The sequence below is a fragment of the Musa acuminata genome, chromosome BXJ2-8 (assembly GCF_036884655.1).
Source record: "Musa acuminata AAA Group cultivar baxijiao chromosome BXJ2-8, Cavendish_Baxijiao_AAA, whole genome shotgun sequence".
Classification (NCBI taxonomy): Eukaryota; Viridiplantae; Streptophyta; class Magnoliopsida; order Zingiberales; family Musaceae; genus Musa; species Musa acuminata.
In genome coordinates this window covers 7,130,055-7,148,252 of record NC_088345.1, presented here as the reverse complement: position 1 = coordinate 7,148,252, position 18,198 = coordinate 7,130,055, and the positions used below count along the sequence as shown (strand labels likewise).

The following is an 18,198-nucleotide window of genomic DNA, read 5'->3' as shown; positions in this document are numbered from 1 at the left end:
GTGACGATAATTACAATAAATAATAATGGTGGCACCAATAGTTGTGGTAATGCGAACGGTGATGACACCATCAATATTTAATAAAAGTAGTGATACAAGTGATAATATTATTAATAATGATAGTAACAATCATATAATTTTACATTGGTAGCGATAATTGTGAATTTGATAGCAATGATAATTATTTTATTTTACGAGTGATCGCAAAGGTTATAAACTTTATATTTTTCATTTTGAAGATAACAAGAGAAAACATTAGGATAACTTAGGTTTATTAGATAATCATAAATTTTATTATACCATTCATGAAAAAATTATTAGTTTTGACAAGTATTTTTAAATTTATGAAAACCAATAGTACTGAAAGAGAAGAATATCTAAGTATGAAAAAAATATTTTTTTGTAAAGGTAATGAGCTCCTAAAAATATAATTATATTATTCTATAAATAATTAAGTACCCCATGTATCTTTAAGTTTAGGTGGGAAGCAGAATCTGAAAAAAATATTTTGAGTTTTTCTTTAATGATGAGAAAATATATTAAAAAACTCAAAATTTATGTATGAGGAAATTTATATTTGAGTTAGAACTAATTTAAAGGTATTTATAATTGATCTCTATTTTCTTGTAGGTATAAACGAGAAGTACAAAACCATGTCAACATTTTTTCGATTCTGATTTGGTTATTGATGATTTTTTCTTGAGTTTTAATTTTTTTTCTTATAAAAACTTTTTAGAAAATTGTATACAGTTAACACAATGCACCTTAAGAGTCTCCAATAGTAAAAGATTTATATAAATTATCCTAAATAATTAGAACATATGATTTTATTATTATTATTATTATTATTATTATTATTATATATTAATTTATTCATGTTACAACTCATTCAACATATCATATCGAAAGTGTATGCTACTAATAATATCAACTTTATTATCGTTTGTAATTAGTTATCTGTAGTATTATACTTATTATATTTTTAAAAATTATATTAGGATCTTTATGTTTACAAAAATAAAATATTTAATTTTATTTCTTCTCATGTCATTAATTTTGCTAATGAAAATATCACACATAACTTTAGGATTCTAATGTAAGTTTTGAAAGTAGAAAGATCATAACGTCATAGGTAACTAATTATATGAATACGACGATACTAATCATAAACGTCTTAGATGGTGTTGTATAACTCAATTTCCTAGAGAAAAATAATAATTTATATAAATAATATATCTGAGGAGATGTAATAATAGTCAACACATGTTATTAGCTACCCGAATAAAATGAATAATAAATACTTGTATAAATAAAAATGAGAGGGTGCATGAAGCATGATAATAGCGACGAGGAGGGAGCAGTTGGCGGGAATCCAATTCCATTACCCTCGCACGCGCGCGCACGAGTGTTGCACATGCCGATCTCTTATATATATAATGTGCCTCAATAACAATTGGAGCCGCTTTCGCTCCCCATTCCATTGCGACCTTTTTATCTCTCAACCTTTTACTCAACGCAGAGCGAAACCCTCGCCCCGCTTCGGTCGATGGCGAAACCCTACGATTCGGAGAGCTCCTCCGAGGAGACCCCCTCGAACGGCTCGATCGCCTCCGAGGACGAGCGCAAGAATGTGGCAGAGGCCAGTCCCGATGAGGAGGTCGACGAGGAGGAGCTCGAGGCGGTCGCCAGGACGGCCGGCCCCGACGACGATGAGGCCAAGGACGACAACGGGGACGAGGACACCAAGGACGAGGACACGAAGAGCGTTGATGAGGACGATGAGGACGAGGAGGAAGATGAGGTAATTTTTGGTTTTCTGGTAGCAACAGGTGATCGATCGCGATCCGATCGATGCCCAAAATTTTCCCTCTCTGCCTTGTCTATTACTTTGCAAATTTTAATTTTATTAGGGGCTCGATGATCGCTCTGAAATAAATTATATATAGATACACTTTCGTTGATCCTTTTCAATGCATTTGATGTGCGTTCTTCCTGTTTATAAAAGCGATTTAGTTTTTGATCGTTAAGCGGGTGGTACCGAAGTTTGGGCATTTTTTGGAGTTATTTTCCCGGATTATTCGCCATATGGGACCTATGATCTTGCGGTTGGTGGACTAGATTTGGTGGACATTTCTATTTCAGATGATACGTGTATGTATAGGCATAATTTGTTTTGCTCCTCTAGCATTTCTTACATGCTCATTATTTCAGACGATTCTGATTTTTCCTCATTTCTAATGACACAAGTCGTTTTGTTGCTTTCTATTGTAGATAGTGGAGGTCCTTGTGGGCTACAGAGTGATTTATTGAATGTTCTTGCAGGAAAATGCTAAATTCGGAAAGCGTGAAAGAGCCAGGTTGAGAGAGATGCAGAGGATGAAGAAGCAAAAGATTCAAGAAATACTGGTTGCACAGAATGCATCTATTGATGCTGACATGGTCAGTGATCATTAATAATTGCTATAGATGACACATTAGCAGATATTCGCTCGTTCTGGAATTACATTTAGATATCGATAAAAATACGTGTCTTGTATGTCATTTTCTGACCTGGAATTTTATGTTGTCAACTCACACGCAAAACAAACTTTCTTCCATCTTGTGGTTGATGTACTTATGAATCATGACAGGGAAGGATCGAGTCTGTTTCAAATGGGCAGGCATTTATTCAGTTCTAACCCTAACCTTCATGCAAATGGCATTGTAATTTAAAAATACTAATGTGCAGTTTAAAGCAACTACTAAATTGTAGTGGAGACAAGAAAGGAATGACAGAATAAATGCATTACATTTAAACATGACATATTGGTTTTTTAAGATAATCATTGTCAGAGTATCGAGCTTCTGGATTTGAAGAATGAGATTGCTGGTGATATTATTGTTTTCTGCTTTATGTTCTGTATATTTCAGGAATGTAATTTAATGCTCTTTTACATAATTGTCATTGGTCATGATTGTGTTTTCTGTCAATCATGTTTTCATGAAAACTAACCCAGAAACTTCAGATAATAAAAGTATTATTAAGTTTTTTCTTTTTTTCTGTTCATAATTGACTGAAAAAACCTGTGCCAACACTGCAAAGATGCTGTTATCTTTGACTAGCTGCCAATGATGGTATCTCTCGCAGACAGAATATCTAACACGATAATGTGACCACAAGAAACAGATCAAAAGAACTTGTCAGTTATATCTTTCATGTTCATGTGTGGATTTTGCCCACACCATGACCATCTTTATGTTGCGATGCATCTACACATCATATCCCTTGCTTCTTTTGAGGTTGTTAATATGGTGCAAATATCGTGCATTTTTTATGGCGTCTGAGAAATTGATGCATTGACAGAATAACAAGGGAAAAGGGCGGTTGAAGTACTTGCTACAACAGACTGAGATTTTCGCTCATTTTGCAAAGGGTGCCCAATCTGCATCAGAAAAAAAGCCAAGAGGAAGGTAGTTTTGTTTGTTCTATAGTCCTTGCATTGTATACATGTGATAAAGATAGCAAAGTTGGGTATTATGAAACAAGGCTATGAAAGTTTGTAGTTATGGTATAGCGAAGTTGTGTATTATGAAATAAGGCTAAGAAAATTTGTCATTATGGTACTATGGAAGTGAAAAAGGGAGCCGATTGTCCTTACACTAGCTATTCATAGCATGTTTCTCGTTGGCTTCTAATTTCTTTAAATCTTTCTTCATAAATCCAGTTCAGTATTGTTACCATTTTGTTACTTGCAATTAATTCATCAGAGACAAATGTTAAATGTTTATCATTGCAGTATAGTAAATTATATAATTTTTTGGTTGGCTACATGTTATTTTGTTACATTCTTTTTGTCTAACCTCTGTTAGGAGCAACAATCTCATTTGGTTCAAGGGTTCAGATGTTGCTTTTAACTTCTTTGGCAAGTCTTATATAATCGACAGGTTTCCATGCTCTTGTTTAGTTGAACAGCGCCTGATTCTGAATTTGCGACAGTAAAATATTTACTTATCATATTCTCCTACTAATTCTAGTTATCTTTCTTGACATCCATTAGTATCTTGCAGCCCGAATCTTTTTAGTGAAATAAAATCTTGTTAATGTTTGAGTCAATGTGGGTGCCATTTATTATAAAGAGCAATGACCGAGTATAACTGAAGCCTTGGTGTTATAACATGATAATTTAAGGTTGGCCCTTTATCCATCGTTTGCTACTATGGGATCAGTTACACTGGTTGTTCGGTCCTGTATCCCTCATGCATGGATGCAACACATGACAATTCATGATGTTCTTTATACATGGTCTTAAGATAGTGATGATCTCCCGATGCCCAATCCAGACTTAGAAAATACTTAAAATAGATTTAGTATGCTTGAGAAAGATGTTGATTTGGTTCTTGAAATGCCTCCAATTTTGCCTTAATTCACAGTTCAAGCTCATGATAGGAAAATTCATACACTATGCTTTGTTCCAATTCTTGTTGTGGTTATTCTAAAGTTTCTTGAAGGCAGATCTCGGTGCTTTAGGATTTGATTTTCAGGTAATATATGATGGTAATTCTGTTGCATGACCTGTAACCTGTGCTAACTTTCTCAGGGGGCGTCACGCATCTAAAATTACAGAGGAAGAAGAAGATGAGGAATACCTTAAGGAGGAAGAGGATGCCTTTTCTGGTGCAGGAGGAACCCGTTTGGTTTCACAACCATCTTGTAAGATTTTAGTTGTGCTTGGAACTTTTTTTTCCGAACTAATATCTCTTTGTTCATTCTCCATATTCTTCTAGGATATGAAAATTTGCCAAAACGTCATCTTTGTATGCATTTTCTTTTTTTTTTCCTTTTCCTACTTTTTTATAAATGATTAAAATGTAGTTACTACTTTCATAATAAACTAATAAAGTAATCAACAGCTTATATCCACCTGATGAAGCTATTAACTCTTGTTTGATGCCAATTTTTAGATTGCTTTTTGTTCAAACTTGGTATATATAAGCACTAGGGGATTAGCATACTATGCTTTGGTCTATCATTTGAAGAACTTAGGTCAGTGTTGTTAATGATGGCCAAAGATTTTTGGTGATTTGGTGTGAGGTTTGGTATTTGTAGTTTTGGCTATATTTAATGTTGTATGAACTATGAACTTCAAAATCTTGATAGATACTAGAAAAATTAGGAGAAGAGAGAAAATACTTCCATGCACTGCAGGCCATGAAATATAGACTATCTAATTTGAAAGAACAATGAACTGACAAAAACCTTAATTTTATTTAAGAAGATAACTATAATGTGTCATTTATTGCACATCAATAATTAGAGTTTTGGTCATGTGGACTTTCATGATCTAAAAAAATAAATGAGAAGTGTCATGTGCAAATTAATAACTTTGCTTTCATGCATTAAAGTTTATGTGTTGCAAATCAAATTTTGTATTACAAGCAAGGATTTTAATTTTGAATAATACCGCCTGTACCGGACGGTACGTACTAGTCCGCCAACAGATCGGTACACGAACTGTTTGTTACTGGGCGGTACCGTCGATTGGGGCTGTTTTCTGTTATCGTCCTAAATCGGTGGTGATCGAGGGAGAAGAAAGAAGAGGGAGAAGGAAGGGTGGTATTAACCAAAGGAAGAAAGAAGAGGAAGAAGAAAAGGAGAACTTGGAGATTGGTGTCGCTCTCCCACCTCGTCTATCGGCGACTTCTCATTTGCGTAGGGAGAAGAATCCTTGGTGTTGCGAGGAGAAGAGAGGCGACGTCATAGAAAACAGTTTTTTTACTCTTATATATATATAGAAAACGAGGCAACGTTGCCTCGGTTTTCTCCCTGTGTGGGGAGAAGAACACGCGCCAAAAGGGGTAACGAGGCAGTTGTCCTTTTTTTTGAACTATATATATATATATATATATATATATATATATATATATATATATATATATATATATACACACACACACACATACATACATACACACAGTCACACACACACACACACACCGAGCGGTATACCGAAATGTACCACTTGATATACAGTACTGTCTCGTACCGAGTGAATCTCGAAACTTTGGTACGGTATGAAATTTTACTCCTTGATTAAAAGTATATTTTTCTTAAATAATATATTATTATGTCCACTTTCAGTAGAAGATGAAGCAGTGTTCTTAAATCATGGCCCAACAGTTTTTCATGTCATATATTATTAACCAGTTAGCGAAATATATTCAGCAAGCTGATGTTTCTTGCATTCTTCTAGGATATTGCTACTAAACAATTTATGAATTGATATGAATTTTAAGGATCAATGTTAGATTTATGGTAATTAAGTGAAGGAATGATCTTTTCCTCTGGAAAAAACACATACATGCCCTTAAAAAATCATGATTTTTTGCATAGACTTCAATTTGATATGGTTTGCATATCAGGAATAGTTCTTTTCATGTATACCCTCTTCACGATGCATGAAAACAATGTTTCAATATATGTTTCACGAGTCCCTAAATAGAATATTAATGATAAATTGTAATGTTCAATGGATGCATGATTTTTCATTTAAAGTGGTAAGTTTATAAATTTCTTGTTCTGCAGAGATACATGTAAAAAGGCCATTCTTTTTTTTTTCGGGAAAAAGGAACTGCCCAATCTTTTGTGCACATTAAAAATTATTGTTGAGGAATCAGAAATAAAGTTGAGGAATCAGAAATGGACTAAGAAAAGTTGAGGAATCATAAATAAAGGAAGAAGAAATTATTGTTTTTTCCCTGGAATGCTTGTTCTTTAGGAGTAGCTTTAAAAAGCCACTGTTGTAGAACTTATTGGTTGTAATCTATTTAAATAATTATGTCTTGATAGTTGACTTTCCTAAAGTAAACACCTGAGTTATCTTTTATATTTCTTCCTTCTGGATTCTCCACTGGTCTCAGCTCTGCTTTTTGCACTGTTAGTTGCTAGTTTTGTAGCTACTTTCAACATTAATGACAACAGGACCTTAGTAGCCATTGCTGTCAGATGTTGTCCTAGCCTGTTATGATTGCCACTCAAAACACCAGACTACCTAAATAGAAAAGTATACTTTCTCTTCACTGATCTCTCTTCTTCTCATGACGGCTCTTAGAAGTTGTTTCTGTGTTGCTTTTCTCCTTGCTTTCATCTACTTTCACTTTTTGATGTTTCTTTCAGTTTCTTAGCGATAGCAAAATGCAGATTTGTTCCTGGATGTTTGATAGGTCACAAGATGTTTGTGCACTTATATCATCAATTTTTCTTGATGGTTTCACAATGTTTCTTTCAGTTATTTAGTGATAACAGAATCTGGTCTATGGTTTCCTTAATTTGTTAAAGTAGGCATTGTTTCCACAATATTAAATCATCAATTTTTGTCATGGTGACTTCAATAATTATATGAAGCTTCAAGCGTGTTTGTTTTCTATGTTTTACTTGCACTATCTCATAATAAATGCAAGTACATATCATATTCTTTTAATATGAATGAATTGAATAAAATGTCAAATATGACTCTTGAGCTCATGCCTTGCATTTTGATCTTGATTTGCTTATATGTTGCTCTTTGTTTCTTTGTTATGAAGAAATCAAATGAAATGACAAATATGACTCTTGAGCTAATGTCTTGTATTTTGATCTTGATTTGCTTATATGTTGCTCTTTGCTTGCTTGCTAAGTATGAATCTAGTAAAATGATATATATGACCTTTGAATTCATGTCTTGCATTTTGATTCTTATTTCATATGATTTGCCATCACTTATGTCATGGATATGATAGTGGCTTATTGAGTTTTGTCTTATTGTTATATATATTTTTTAGGTTAGCTTGTCTTTACGTGGGCTAATTACAGATTACCCTCTATAGTTAGACCACTTAAGTATCCCGATCCTTAGACTTCAAACAATTTACATTGAAATTCCTCTAGTTGTGAAAGTGAAACATTTAATTATATTTATCCTAATATCTTTTTTTGACATGAAAATGATGGACAAAAAGATAATTTCAACGTCTCATTTACGTTTTAGATGGTGGTGAAAGACGGTGTCGTTGAGGGTCGTGGGTGGTTGTGGTCTACGAGAGCGATGCGGTGGTAGACAAAAATGCTGGGGACCTCTTTGGCTTCTTACAAGGGGAGGAGGATGAGGAGGGAGAGTGGCGGTGAGAGGCGAGGCAAAGGGAGAGGAGGAAACGAACGACGCAGATGTTAGTGCTTTACATCTGTGTCGGTGCCGCTCGAGATTTGCATTAGTGTCAATAACAATGCGGGGAAGGACGATGTTCATCCTTCTTCCCCCTTTCGTCGCGCGACATGCACAAGGGGGGAAGAAGGATGAGCGATGTAGAACGATGCCCATCGTTTTTGTGGCATTTCTCCATGTGTTGTATCTTCAGCAAAACCGATAGCATTAGAGTAAATGGAGTTCGATGTTTCACTTTCATAACTATAGGGATTTCAATATAAAATTTTAAAGTCTAGGGAATGAGATATTAAAGAGGTCTAACCATGGGGGTAATATGTAATTAGCCCTCTTTACGCTCATGCTCACGTTAGGTTTGGGCTGAGGCGGTGGAATGCTAGAAGATTGTAGCATGTTTCTGTTTTATAAGATGTTATTGTAAAAGAACAGTTTGATTGTAATGTTGTCCAAAATTTGAGTTAGATGTTTGTTTTGTAAATGTTATAGGACATCTTATATTTTGTAAGTTTAGAAATGTTAAATCTTACGTTTTAAAAATTTTGACCTGCTTTTGAATCACTGTGGTTACAAGTTAGTGGTGGTGGTTCACAATTTATCCATTGGGAACTTAAGAGTTTTGACTTAAGACGACACTGTAATCCATAGCCAAGTCTCTTTCATGGAAAATATAGATGGATATGACATTACTCTGATAGTTACTATCAAAATATGTAGCTATATATATGCTAGAACTCAGTTTTTATCATTACTTTTATTGGTTGGCATTTGATCAAACATTTTGATTTTCTATCCCAATGTGTACTTCTGCAGGTATACAGGGCAAATTAAGAGATTACCAGCTAGCTGGATTGAATTGGCTAATACGATTGTATGAAAACGGAATCAATGGGATTTTAGCTGATGAAATGGTACTGCAATTGAAAGATTATGTCGTGTTTAGTACCTTTGACCAGCATAACTTTATCTGAGTTTAGATATCACTTAATTTGGAAAATTTTCTTGTCATCAGACTGAACTATATGGTTGACAATTGAATAACCCTCTTATTTAGGGTCTTGGAAAAACATTGCAAACCATCTCTCTACTCGGCTATTTGCATGAGTTTAGAGGAATTACTGGTCCTCACATGGTAGTAGCACCAAAATCTACTCTTGGCAACTGGATGAGGGAAATTCGGCGTTTTTGTCCTGTTTTGCGTGCTGTAAAATTTCTTGGGGATCCTGAAGAAAGAGTATGTCTGAAGTTTAAACTTTCCTTGTATATTTAATTCATATATTTTACCCATTGTTAGCCTCAGGAAATGATCTCTGGATGTGCCTTCTGATTTTTTTCCACTAATTTGGCAGAGACATATACGTGAGGATTTGTTGGTCGCTGGGAAGTTCGATGTTTGTGTAACTAGTTTTGAAATGGCTATCAAAGAAAAAAATGCTCTAAGACGCTTTAGTTGGCGCTATGTTATTATTGATGAGGCTCATCGGATTAAAAATGAAAATTCTCTTCTTTCAAAAACAATGAGACTCTACAATACTAATTATCGCCTTCTTATCACTGGAACACCTCTTCAGGTAATCTGTTATCCTTTTTAGTTCTGCAGTTTTCTTTCCTGAGAGCTTGTAGAGTTTGAGGTCCCAATTTCAGTGCATTTTTTTCACATATTATTGTTCTTGAACTCTTCAATCCTGTCATTATCCCATATGCATCTCTAATATGAAAAATAAAAAATTTCAATTTTCTTGTGCACCTGTCTTGTTTTGTTATGCTTCATTTTTCTGTTTTTGTTAAGAAAAGAGTTATGCAGGAATTAGTTACAGTCATTAAGTTCTCCAGAAAGGTGGATGTTTGTGATTGTATAAATAAGAAATGCTTGATATTATTTTCATATGTCCTGTTGAAAATTCTAAGATTTACATTATCGTTTGACATTTATATAGAATATGCAAATATTTTTAGCATTGTCTTTCATGAGGAAACTGTTCATGACGAAACTGTGTCATGCGATCTGAAACCATTAGTTCAAGAATTTGCCATGTGGTCAACAATATCTACTATTTGCAGAACAATCTTCATGAGCTGTGGGCTCTTCTTAATTTTCTGCTTCCTGAGATATTTAGTTCTGCTGAAACCTTTGACAAATGGTTTCAAATATCTGGAGAAAATGATCAGCAGGAGGTTGTTCAACAGCTTCACAAGGTGTGTTCTCATGTGTCAAATCATTCTTAGTTGATTTGATCTATGCAGTTGCAAGCATTAGTTTTCTGTTTTTTTTTTTATTTGAAGGTTCTTCGTCCATTTCTCCTCAGACGACTTAAATCTGATGTTGAGAAAGGATTACCTCCGAAAAAGGAAACTATACTCAAGGTAGGAATGTCCCAGATGCAAAAGCATTATTACCGTGCTCTGCTTCAAAAAGATTTGGAGGTCATTAATGCTGGAGGGGAACGCAAGCGTCTTCTGAACATTGCTATGCAGCTGCGTAAGTGTTGTAATCATCCATATCTCTTCCAAGGTGCAGAACCTGGGCCACCTTATACGACAGGAGATCACCTTATTATAAATGCAGGTAGCTTAAATTCTATAAACATATTTTCCTTGGAGGAAAAAAATGCTTGTTTTCTGAACATATGCTTTTGCAGGAAAAATGGTTCTGTTAGATAAGTTGCTGTCAAAATTGAAAGAACGGGATTCCAGAGTTCTAATATTTTCACAGGTTTATATCAGTAATGTTTCTTGGTTTCTACCTGAATGATATTAACTAAATAATTTTTCAAGAGAAGTAATGTCTATGAGGAGGCATAGGCAAATAATTTTCATCTGGAAGAACACCCAAAGGTTGCATATGCAATTTTTAATGAAACATTTAACCTATCAGGGACTTAATATAGTTTGACCCAAATACTTCAGAATGGCTTTATCTATTTTTTTGTTCTTTTAACATGTATAGATAATTTTGACCTGTTTTTGTCATTTAAAAGCATCTGTATGCTTTGGAATATAGATGACTAGACTTTTGGACATCTTGGAAGATTATTTGCTGTATTGTGGATATCAATATTGCCGGATTGATGGGAATACTGGGGGAGAGGAACGTGATGCTTCAATTGAAGCCTTTAATCAACCTGGAAGTGAGAAGTTCATTTTCTTGCTTTCTACAAGAGCTGGTGGACTGGGGATTAACCTTGCTACTGCAGATGTTGTCATTCTCTATGACAGTGACTGGTACATATTTCTTTGTGTGGAATAATATTTATTTTATGATTCCGTTAATTACCATATGGTCCATGTCGTCATGTTCGCATCTTTTAGGAACCCACAAGTTGATCTACAGGCACAAGATCGTGCCCACAGGATTGGCCAAAAGAAAGAAGTTCAAGTGTTCCGTTTCTGCACAGAGGTTTGGCCTTGCTTGTGGATCTTACTAAATGCTGCAATATAAATGAATGATGTCTTCGAGAGTATATTGACATGTCTGTAAAATGCAGTACACTATTGAAGAGAAAGTGATAGAAAGGGCATATAAAAAGCTTGCGCTTGATGCTTTGGTAATTCAACAAGGTCGGCTGGCAGAACAGAAGAGTAAGTGTATTTTTATTTTACGAGTTACCCGTCTTCACTTCAACAGCAACTAATCTCATTGGGACACATGAAACTTATATTATATATTATTACAGCTGTTAACAAAGATGAACTTCTACAAATGGTAAGATTTGGTGCCGAAATGGTGTTCAACTCCAATAACAGCACAATAACTGATGAGGACATTGATCGCATCATAGCTAAAGGAGAAGAGGCTACCGCAGAACTTGATGCAAAGATGAAAAAGTTTACAGAGGATGCCATTAAGTTTAAAATGGATGACAGTATGTTGATTTTTTTGCTGGCATATTTTCTTGAGTAAGAACCATGTTGGATTTATAAACTTCTGTTCTTCTTTGCAGCTGCTGACTTGTATGACTTTGATGATGAGAAGGTATACCTGCTGAACTTTTAAGTGTTACTTTGGTCAATGGTCACTGTGGAATCGGTCAATGGTCACTGTGGAACGACAGACAGATTCTTTTTCACATTTCACATATTATTTTTTTTTGCTGATGATTTTCAAGTCTGGTGATGACTCTGAGGAAATTTGTTTCACTACTGGTTTGAGTATTGTTGTTGTGTTTCATTTTGCCTTTCTTGATTGTGAAGGATGACAACAAGGTTGACTTTAAGAAACTTGTTACCGATAATTGGGTTGAGCCACCTAGAAGGGAAAGGAAACGCAAGTAAGATGCAACATTGATTGCAAATTATGCATATGGATTTAACTGCACCTGTCCTAATATATTTTTGTGGTTTGTTTAGTTATTCAGATGCTGACTATTTTAAGCAAGCACTGCGCCAAGGTGGTCCTGCAAAATCGAAAGAGCCACGAATTCCTCGTATGCCTCAATTGTAAGTTGATTTCTTGATTTCAGATATCTTTCCTTTTGTATCCTAATGCTATATACTTAATTATTCTATTCGTGTATCATATCTTAGGCATGATTTTCAGTTTTTCAACACACAGAGATTAAGCGAATTGTACGAGAAAGAAGTTCGATATCTCATGGTGTGCCTCTCTTACATCTTTTGTTTTTTTATTGCACCTACTCACACCTAGTTTTTCCCTTTGATTTAAATAGTAGATATGCAATAAATGATGATATAGGACAAGTTTGTGACAAACAGAGTGTTCTTTATTTGAGAATGGAGAAAGGGAAAATGAGAGGAAGGAAAGATGATAACAGTAAAAAAAATAAAGAAAACACTGCTGGACTGACTTTGACTTAATGAGTAACTTACAAGAATGAAGGTCTATACCTTTGCACGGTTCACATGTGGACAGTATAATCACAATTGGAAAGTAAAATGTGATCTGACACCACACACATTGTGAGAAAACATATTTTATCCATTTTTTTAATCTTGAATTAAAATTCATTTCTTACTTTTTGTATACCCTCAGTATAAGAAACAATGTAAAAATGAGGAGGAAGACAATAGCATCCCATAAATCAAGGCACATTGAGCATTGCATCTTTTACTTTTCTGGGAAAGGTATATTTTCTTATTTTGACAAATAACATTTGATTGATGGACTTATCTTAAGATCTTGAAATATTGATGAAAGCTCCTTGTATATAAATCCTTGAATCAATTGTTAAATCACCAATCAAACTCAAGATTTATCTCTTTTTTTTTTGTTTGACTTCCCTTTTTTTCAACAATTTTGATGACCAATATGAAATTGTAGAATATGTTGCCATATGACAACTTTTCGAAAAGGTGCTTGTAACTATAAAATTTACTCGAGAGAAATATAAACCAAAATGATCCAGCATCAAATAATTATTTTGATCATTTGATGTATCTTTATTTTTTTTCTTTTATCATTGATCAACATTTAATCCTGAAGCCTGCCAAGACTACTTGCTTTGTTATACCTATCAAATTTCTGCACTATTCACTCCTATTAGTCATTTTCTAAACCAGGTTCCATGTTTAATTTCTGCTGTTTTCTTCTCTGATTTCAGCAAGCGCATCAGAAGAATCAATTAAAAGATACAATTGGTGATGAAGAAGAACCTGAAGGTACTGACTTTATTTTTTCACATGTATTCTTGGTTCAATGATCATTTAAAATACTATATTTGGTCGAACCAGACTTAGGTGAGCCGCTGACTGCAGAGGAACAGGAAGAGAAGGAGCGGTTGTTGGAAGAGGTGAGTCCACTAGGTGATGTTCATACTGATAATGAAAATCTTTCTAAAAGTTGCTTTCTATATTCCCAGGGTTTTTCAACATGGACAAGGAAAGATTTTAATACATTCATTCGAGCATGTGAGAAGTATGGCCGCAATGACATAAAGAGTATAGCATTGGAAATGGAGGCCAAAACAGAAGAGGAAGTAGAAAGATATGCCAAGGTCTTCAGACAGAGATACAAGGAATTAAATGGTACTTATATTTCAATGCCTACCTAAGTGATTTCTCTTCCAAGTATATAGCATTTATGTTTTAAGTATTGTGGAAACTTCAAATTGTTTATAGAAAGTGCTCTTGTACCTACTAAGATCTTATTTGGTGACTTTTCCAGATTATGATCGTATTATGAAGAACATAGAAAGGGGTGAAGCAAGGATCTCTCGCAAAGAAGAAATAATGAGAGCAATTGGCAAGAAGTTGGATCGCTACAAGAACCCATGGTTGGAACTAAAAATTCAGTATGGCCAAAATAAAGGAAAATTGTATAACGAGGAATGTGATCGCTTTATGGTAGTTTAAGCTCCTTTATCCTTTTATACTTAAACTCCCTCTTGTATTTTCCAACACTTCTAAACATTTGCTATCAATTGTTTCAGTTGTGCATGGTGCATAAACTTGGTTATGGTAACTGGGATGAGCTCAAAGCAGCATTCCGTACTTCACCTTTGTTCCGGTTTGATTGGTTTGTAAAGTCTCGTACAACTCAGGAGCTTGCTAGACGCTGTGATACCCTTATTCGTCTGGTAGAGAAAGAAAATCAAGAGTATGATGAGCGGGAGAGACAAGCACGGAAAGATAAAAAACTTTCTAGGGTACAATCATTTTCCTTTGTTGGCATCATAAATTGGATATCCTCGTCCCTTATTCTTCAATTTGTTGTGATTCATGTCTCTCGAATTACAGTCTTCAGATAGTATCAAAATTTTCTGTTACCTGCATAGTGTGTTCTCACGATCATAAAAAATAACGAAAGTTATCCTTGTCTCATGGTTGCATACCATTTTTTGGGCAGCATGTAGAGCTTGTAGCCCACTCATCTTAATGTTCTTTAACATCACTGTTCCATTGTCCTTCTAACATTTGTTGAACTTTTTTTACCTTTCAGACACCAACAAAACGGTCATTATCAAAGGCACCAGCTATGGAAACTCCTGCTTTGACCTCTTTCAAAAGAAGAAAACAATCATCCATGGATGACTATATGAGCTCGGTAAGCCCTGTCGATGTTGTGTATTTTCAGTGGATTAATTTTTGTGATATATATCATGATTTGTCTTATCGGTTTGTATCGATGTATCTATTCACTATTGATATGATACGTACCAATTTGTACTGATATATTGGCACATAATATGCTGGGACATATCGACAGATCGGTATGTACTATCCATATCGGTCTTTTGTCGGATTGGTATGTACCGCCTATACCGGACGGGTATGTCATGGTATGATGAACCTTGATATTTATGCATAAGTCAGTCTAGTATTTGAATTTTTTTTTAATGCTTGTCGTGTTCTGCTGATCTGCTCTGTTTAAGATAAGTGGACATTAAATATACCCGAGTGATGATACTTAGCTGACAGATGTAGCTTGTAAAAGATTCTTGACCACTTAAGAGGATATGATGGATTGCAGTAACTAAAATAATTGCAACTTGCTTTTGTCAGGGGAGGAGGAGGAGATGAGGTGATCCAGGGAATGACTACCTTGGAGCGCAAGACAAGCTGTAATCATCTTGATAGCTGGATATTGCCTTCATGTGGTCAAACATCGAACTGCAGCAAGAAAAATATTTCGTATATCCTTATGAATGTAGGCTATATTATGGATATATACATGTGGCTATGCCTGTGGTGGCATTAAAATCAATTTGTTCCCATTCCGCTCTGTTTTGTCATTGAGTGGATGGATCACTGAATCTTTTTACCTTAATAGAACATTGCTTCCATCAAGCTACGACATCTGAAGGCCTAGAGCACAACATGAATGAGCTTCAACTGTGGTTAGAATTATCATAATAGACTTCTGGATTACCTTATAGATGTGTGTGCACATTACAGGATTCAGTTTCTCTTGATGTGTTGGTTTTCTTCTGTATGTCAGATTGATTCTCATATGAAGACTAATGCTGTCGTTTCATTTAGTCTAACCTTTTAATTCGGATATAGTTCAGACCAGAGATAGGCAAATTGTCTTGATTATTAAATCAGATTTGGGCCAAGCTTTGTTTGGCTTGACGCAGATGAACCATTTTGGTGGTGGCCCATTTTGGCTCTGCTTAGCGGCGCATTATTGCACGTTGAAACTAGCTTATATTCTTGTTGATAAACTATGTATACTCTCTTAGTTTTTACGCTGAGTTGTGTGTAAATATTTAGGAATGATTGATTATTCATCAAGCATCTTTTAATTTGCTCCATCGACAGTTCTATTTTTATATGAACTTCAGAATATGAACTTTAGATTATTAATGCTCCTATATATTTTTGAAATATAAATAATAAAAGAAAACTTTTAGCTAACTATAGATTATCTCTTGTAGTTAGTTATTTAGTATTTCAGTTATTTTATTTTAAAAAAATTATATTGATATTTTAATAGTTACGAAAGTAAAATATCTAGATTAATTTATTCTAATGTCATTAGTTTTATTAATAAAAATATGAAAACAAATAGGAAAAAGATAATTTACATTTTAGTTGGTGGTGACGATCAACGACATTGTTAGGGGTCGCAGGTGATTGTTGTAGATGAGGAGAGTGGTAACAAAAGGTTAGGACCGCTCTGCATCGACGTTGACGTAGTTGTTTAGTGATGTCACTCAATAACTGTATTGATGGCGACACAGATATGGAGCGGTGAAAGGGCCATCGACAAAGGTGTTGAGTGGGGTGTTGAGTGGCGTTGCTCTACATCGTGATGTAAATATAGAGCAGTCCTCATCTTTCACTATTGCTCTCCTTATCCACAATAGTTATCCCTAGTCTCTAGTGGCATCATCATCACTAATTAAAATATTAAAATTTATTTTGTTATTTTTTTTAGTGTTATCGTTGATAAAATCGATGACGTAGGATAAATGAACTTGAATGTTTTATTTTCGTAACTATAACGATGTTAATGTAACTTTTTAAAATTTAACGATCAGAATACTAAAGTCACACAGCTAAAATTCATTGAGGTTGATGCTTAAATGGATTCACATACTCTCTCCGGTTGTGTTAGTAGCTTGGAACTTAGCTAATTAGGTGTAATCCTCTCCTAGAGATTTTGGCTTATTAACGTGGCATCTTTAGCATAAAATCAGGTTGATATATTCAATCAAGTATCATCATTTTCTAAATATATCAGTCAAATTAGTACGCTACTATTATGATTCAGACATTGTTTGGAACGGGGATTTCTTCCCACATCCTAGCATTTCACCTAAATATTCTGTTAACTATCGCCACAAATTACAATTAGCTACTTGAGTCTCTCTCTCGGGAAAAAAAAAAAAAAACAACGACTTTACAAAATTTGTATATTAACATAATATGTATAGGGAGCCCCTTAATTAAATAAAAAATATATATATTGACTATTTATATGTGGGAGTTCTAGTTGGGAAAGCAAAATACAAAACCTATAGAAAATATTCTGGTATCACCTCACAACGATAGTCGGTAACCACTTGAAAATCAATATTGCGTTTCAGAATCGATATGGTACACACGTGTGTTACAACCTCGAAGCGACGCAGCAAACTCAAGAACGACACAGTCGTGCCCGAGATCGTACAAAGCAACCTCTTAGGGCACAAAATCGTAATAGTCGGCCCATGTCATTAGAAGTAGACGAACCGATCACCTGGACTGTCAATGGTTATTAACAATTTACGTGTGACTAACCCTTAGGGAGAGGTATAAACGTTGACCCCTTACGGATCTCAAATACTTAATATTATAATAAAAATTTGACTTAAGTTTCGAAAGGGTTGAGCCGGGGATCCTCCTCCCAGTATCGACTTATTGTGTAAGGACTCAGCACCAGAGGCAATCCAAACTTCTCCTCGGGTCAACCTAAGAGACACCTACTATCACTTCGACCTCACCCTCATCTATGCCTTGGAACACCTACGTGGATGCCCTAATACGATCAGGATCGAATTAAACCATACCAACTTTCACACCACCACATAAAGACCATGACACGGTTACTACTTCGAACCTCATTTAAAACATCTGGAGAAGT

The 18,198-nt window shown here is 34.9% G+C and overlaps 1 protein-coding gene across 1 annotated transcript; it reads left to right on the top strand.

The window, feature by feature from the left end:
- Window positions 1–1,467: 1,467 nt before the first annotated feature.
- On the top strand, window positions 1,468–16,005 carry LOC103993389 (ISWI chromatin-remodeling complex ATPase CHR11). Its single transcript, XM_009413428.3, has 25 exons — window positions 1,468–1,801; window positions 2,323–2,439; window positions 3,344–3,450; window positions 4,578–4,690; window positions 8,988–9,085; window positions 9,229–9,408; window positions 9,524–9,745; window positions 10,236–10,370; window positions 10,458–10,740; window positions 10,814–10,887; window positions 11,176–11,396; window positions 11,484–11,571; window positions 11,660–11,753; window positions 11,849–12,037; window positions 12,116–12,147; window positions 12,366–12,442; window positions 12,522–12,611; window positions 12,699–12,768; window positions 13,733–13,790; window positions 13,863–13,921; window positions 13,991–14,156; window positions 14,296–14,474; window positions 14,561–14,776; window positions 15,070–15,174; window positions 15,633–16,005. Exons 1-25 carry the CDS (start codon window positions 1,547–1,549, stop codon window positions 15,648–15,650), a joined length of 3,246 nt encoding a protein of 1,081 aa, XP_009411703.2. The 5' UTR covers window positions 1,468–1,546; the 3' UTR covers window positions 15,651–16,005.
- The last annotated feature ends 2,193 nt before the right edge of the window (window positions 16,006–18,198 follow it).

What these genes read in the sequence shown, in the direction of transcription:
- LOC103993389 (XM_009413428.3), top strand. Translation starts at nt 1,547, where the DNA reads ATGGCGAAACCCTACGATTCGGAGAGCTCCTCCGAGGAGACCCCCTCG. An exon ending in TCACCTTATTATAAATGCAG is followed by an intron (nt 10,741 to 10,813) that starts GTAGCTTAAATT and finishes ATGCTTTTGCAG; the next exon opens with GAAAAATGGTTCTGTTAGAT. An exon ending in ATTCTCTATGACAGTGACTG is followed by an intron (nt 11,397 to 11,483) that starts GTACATATTTCT and finishes CGCATCTTTTAG; the next exon opens with GAACCCACAAGTTGATCTAC.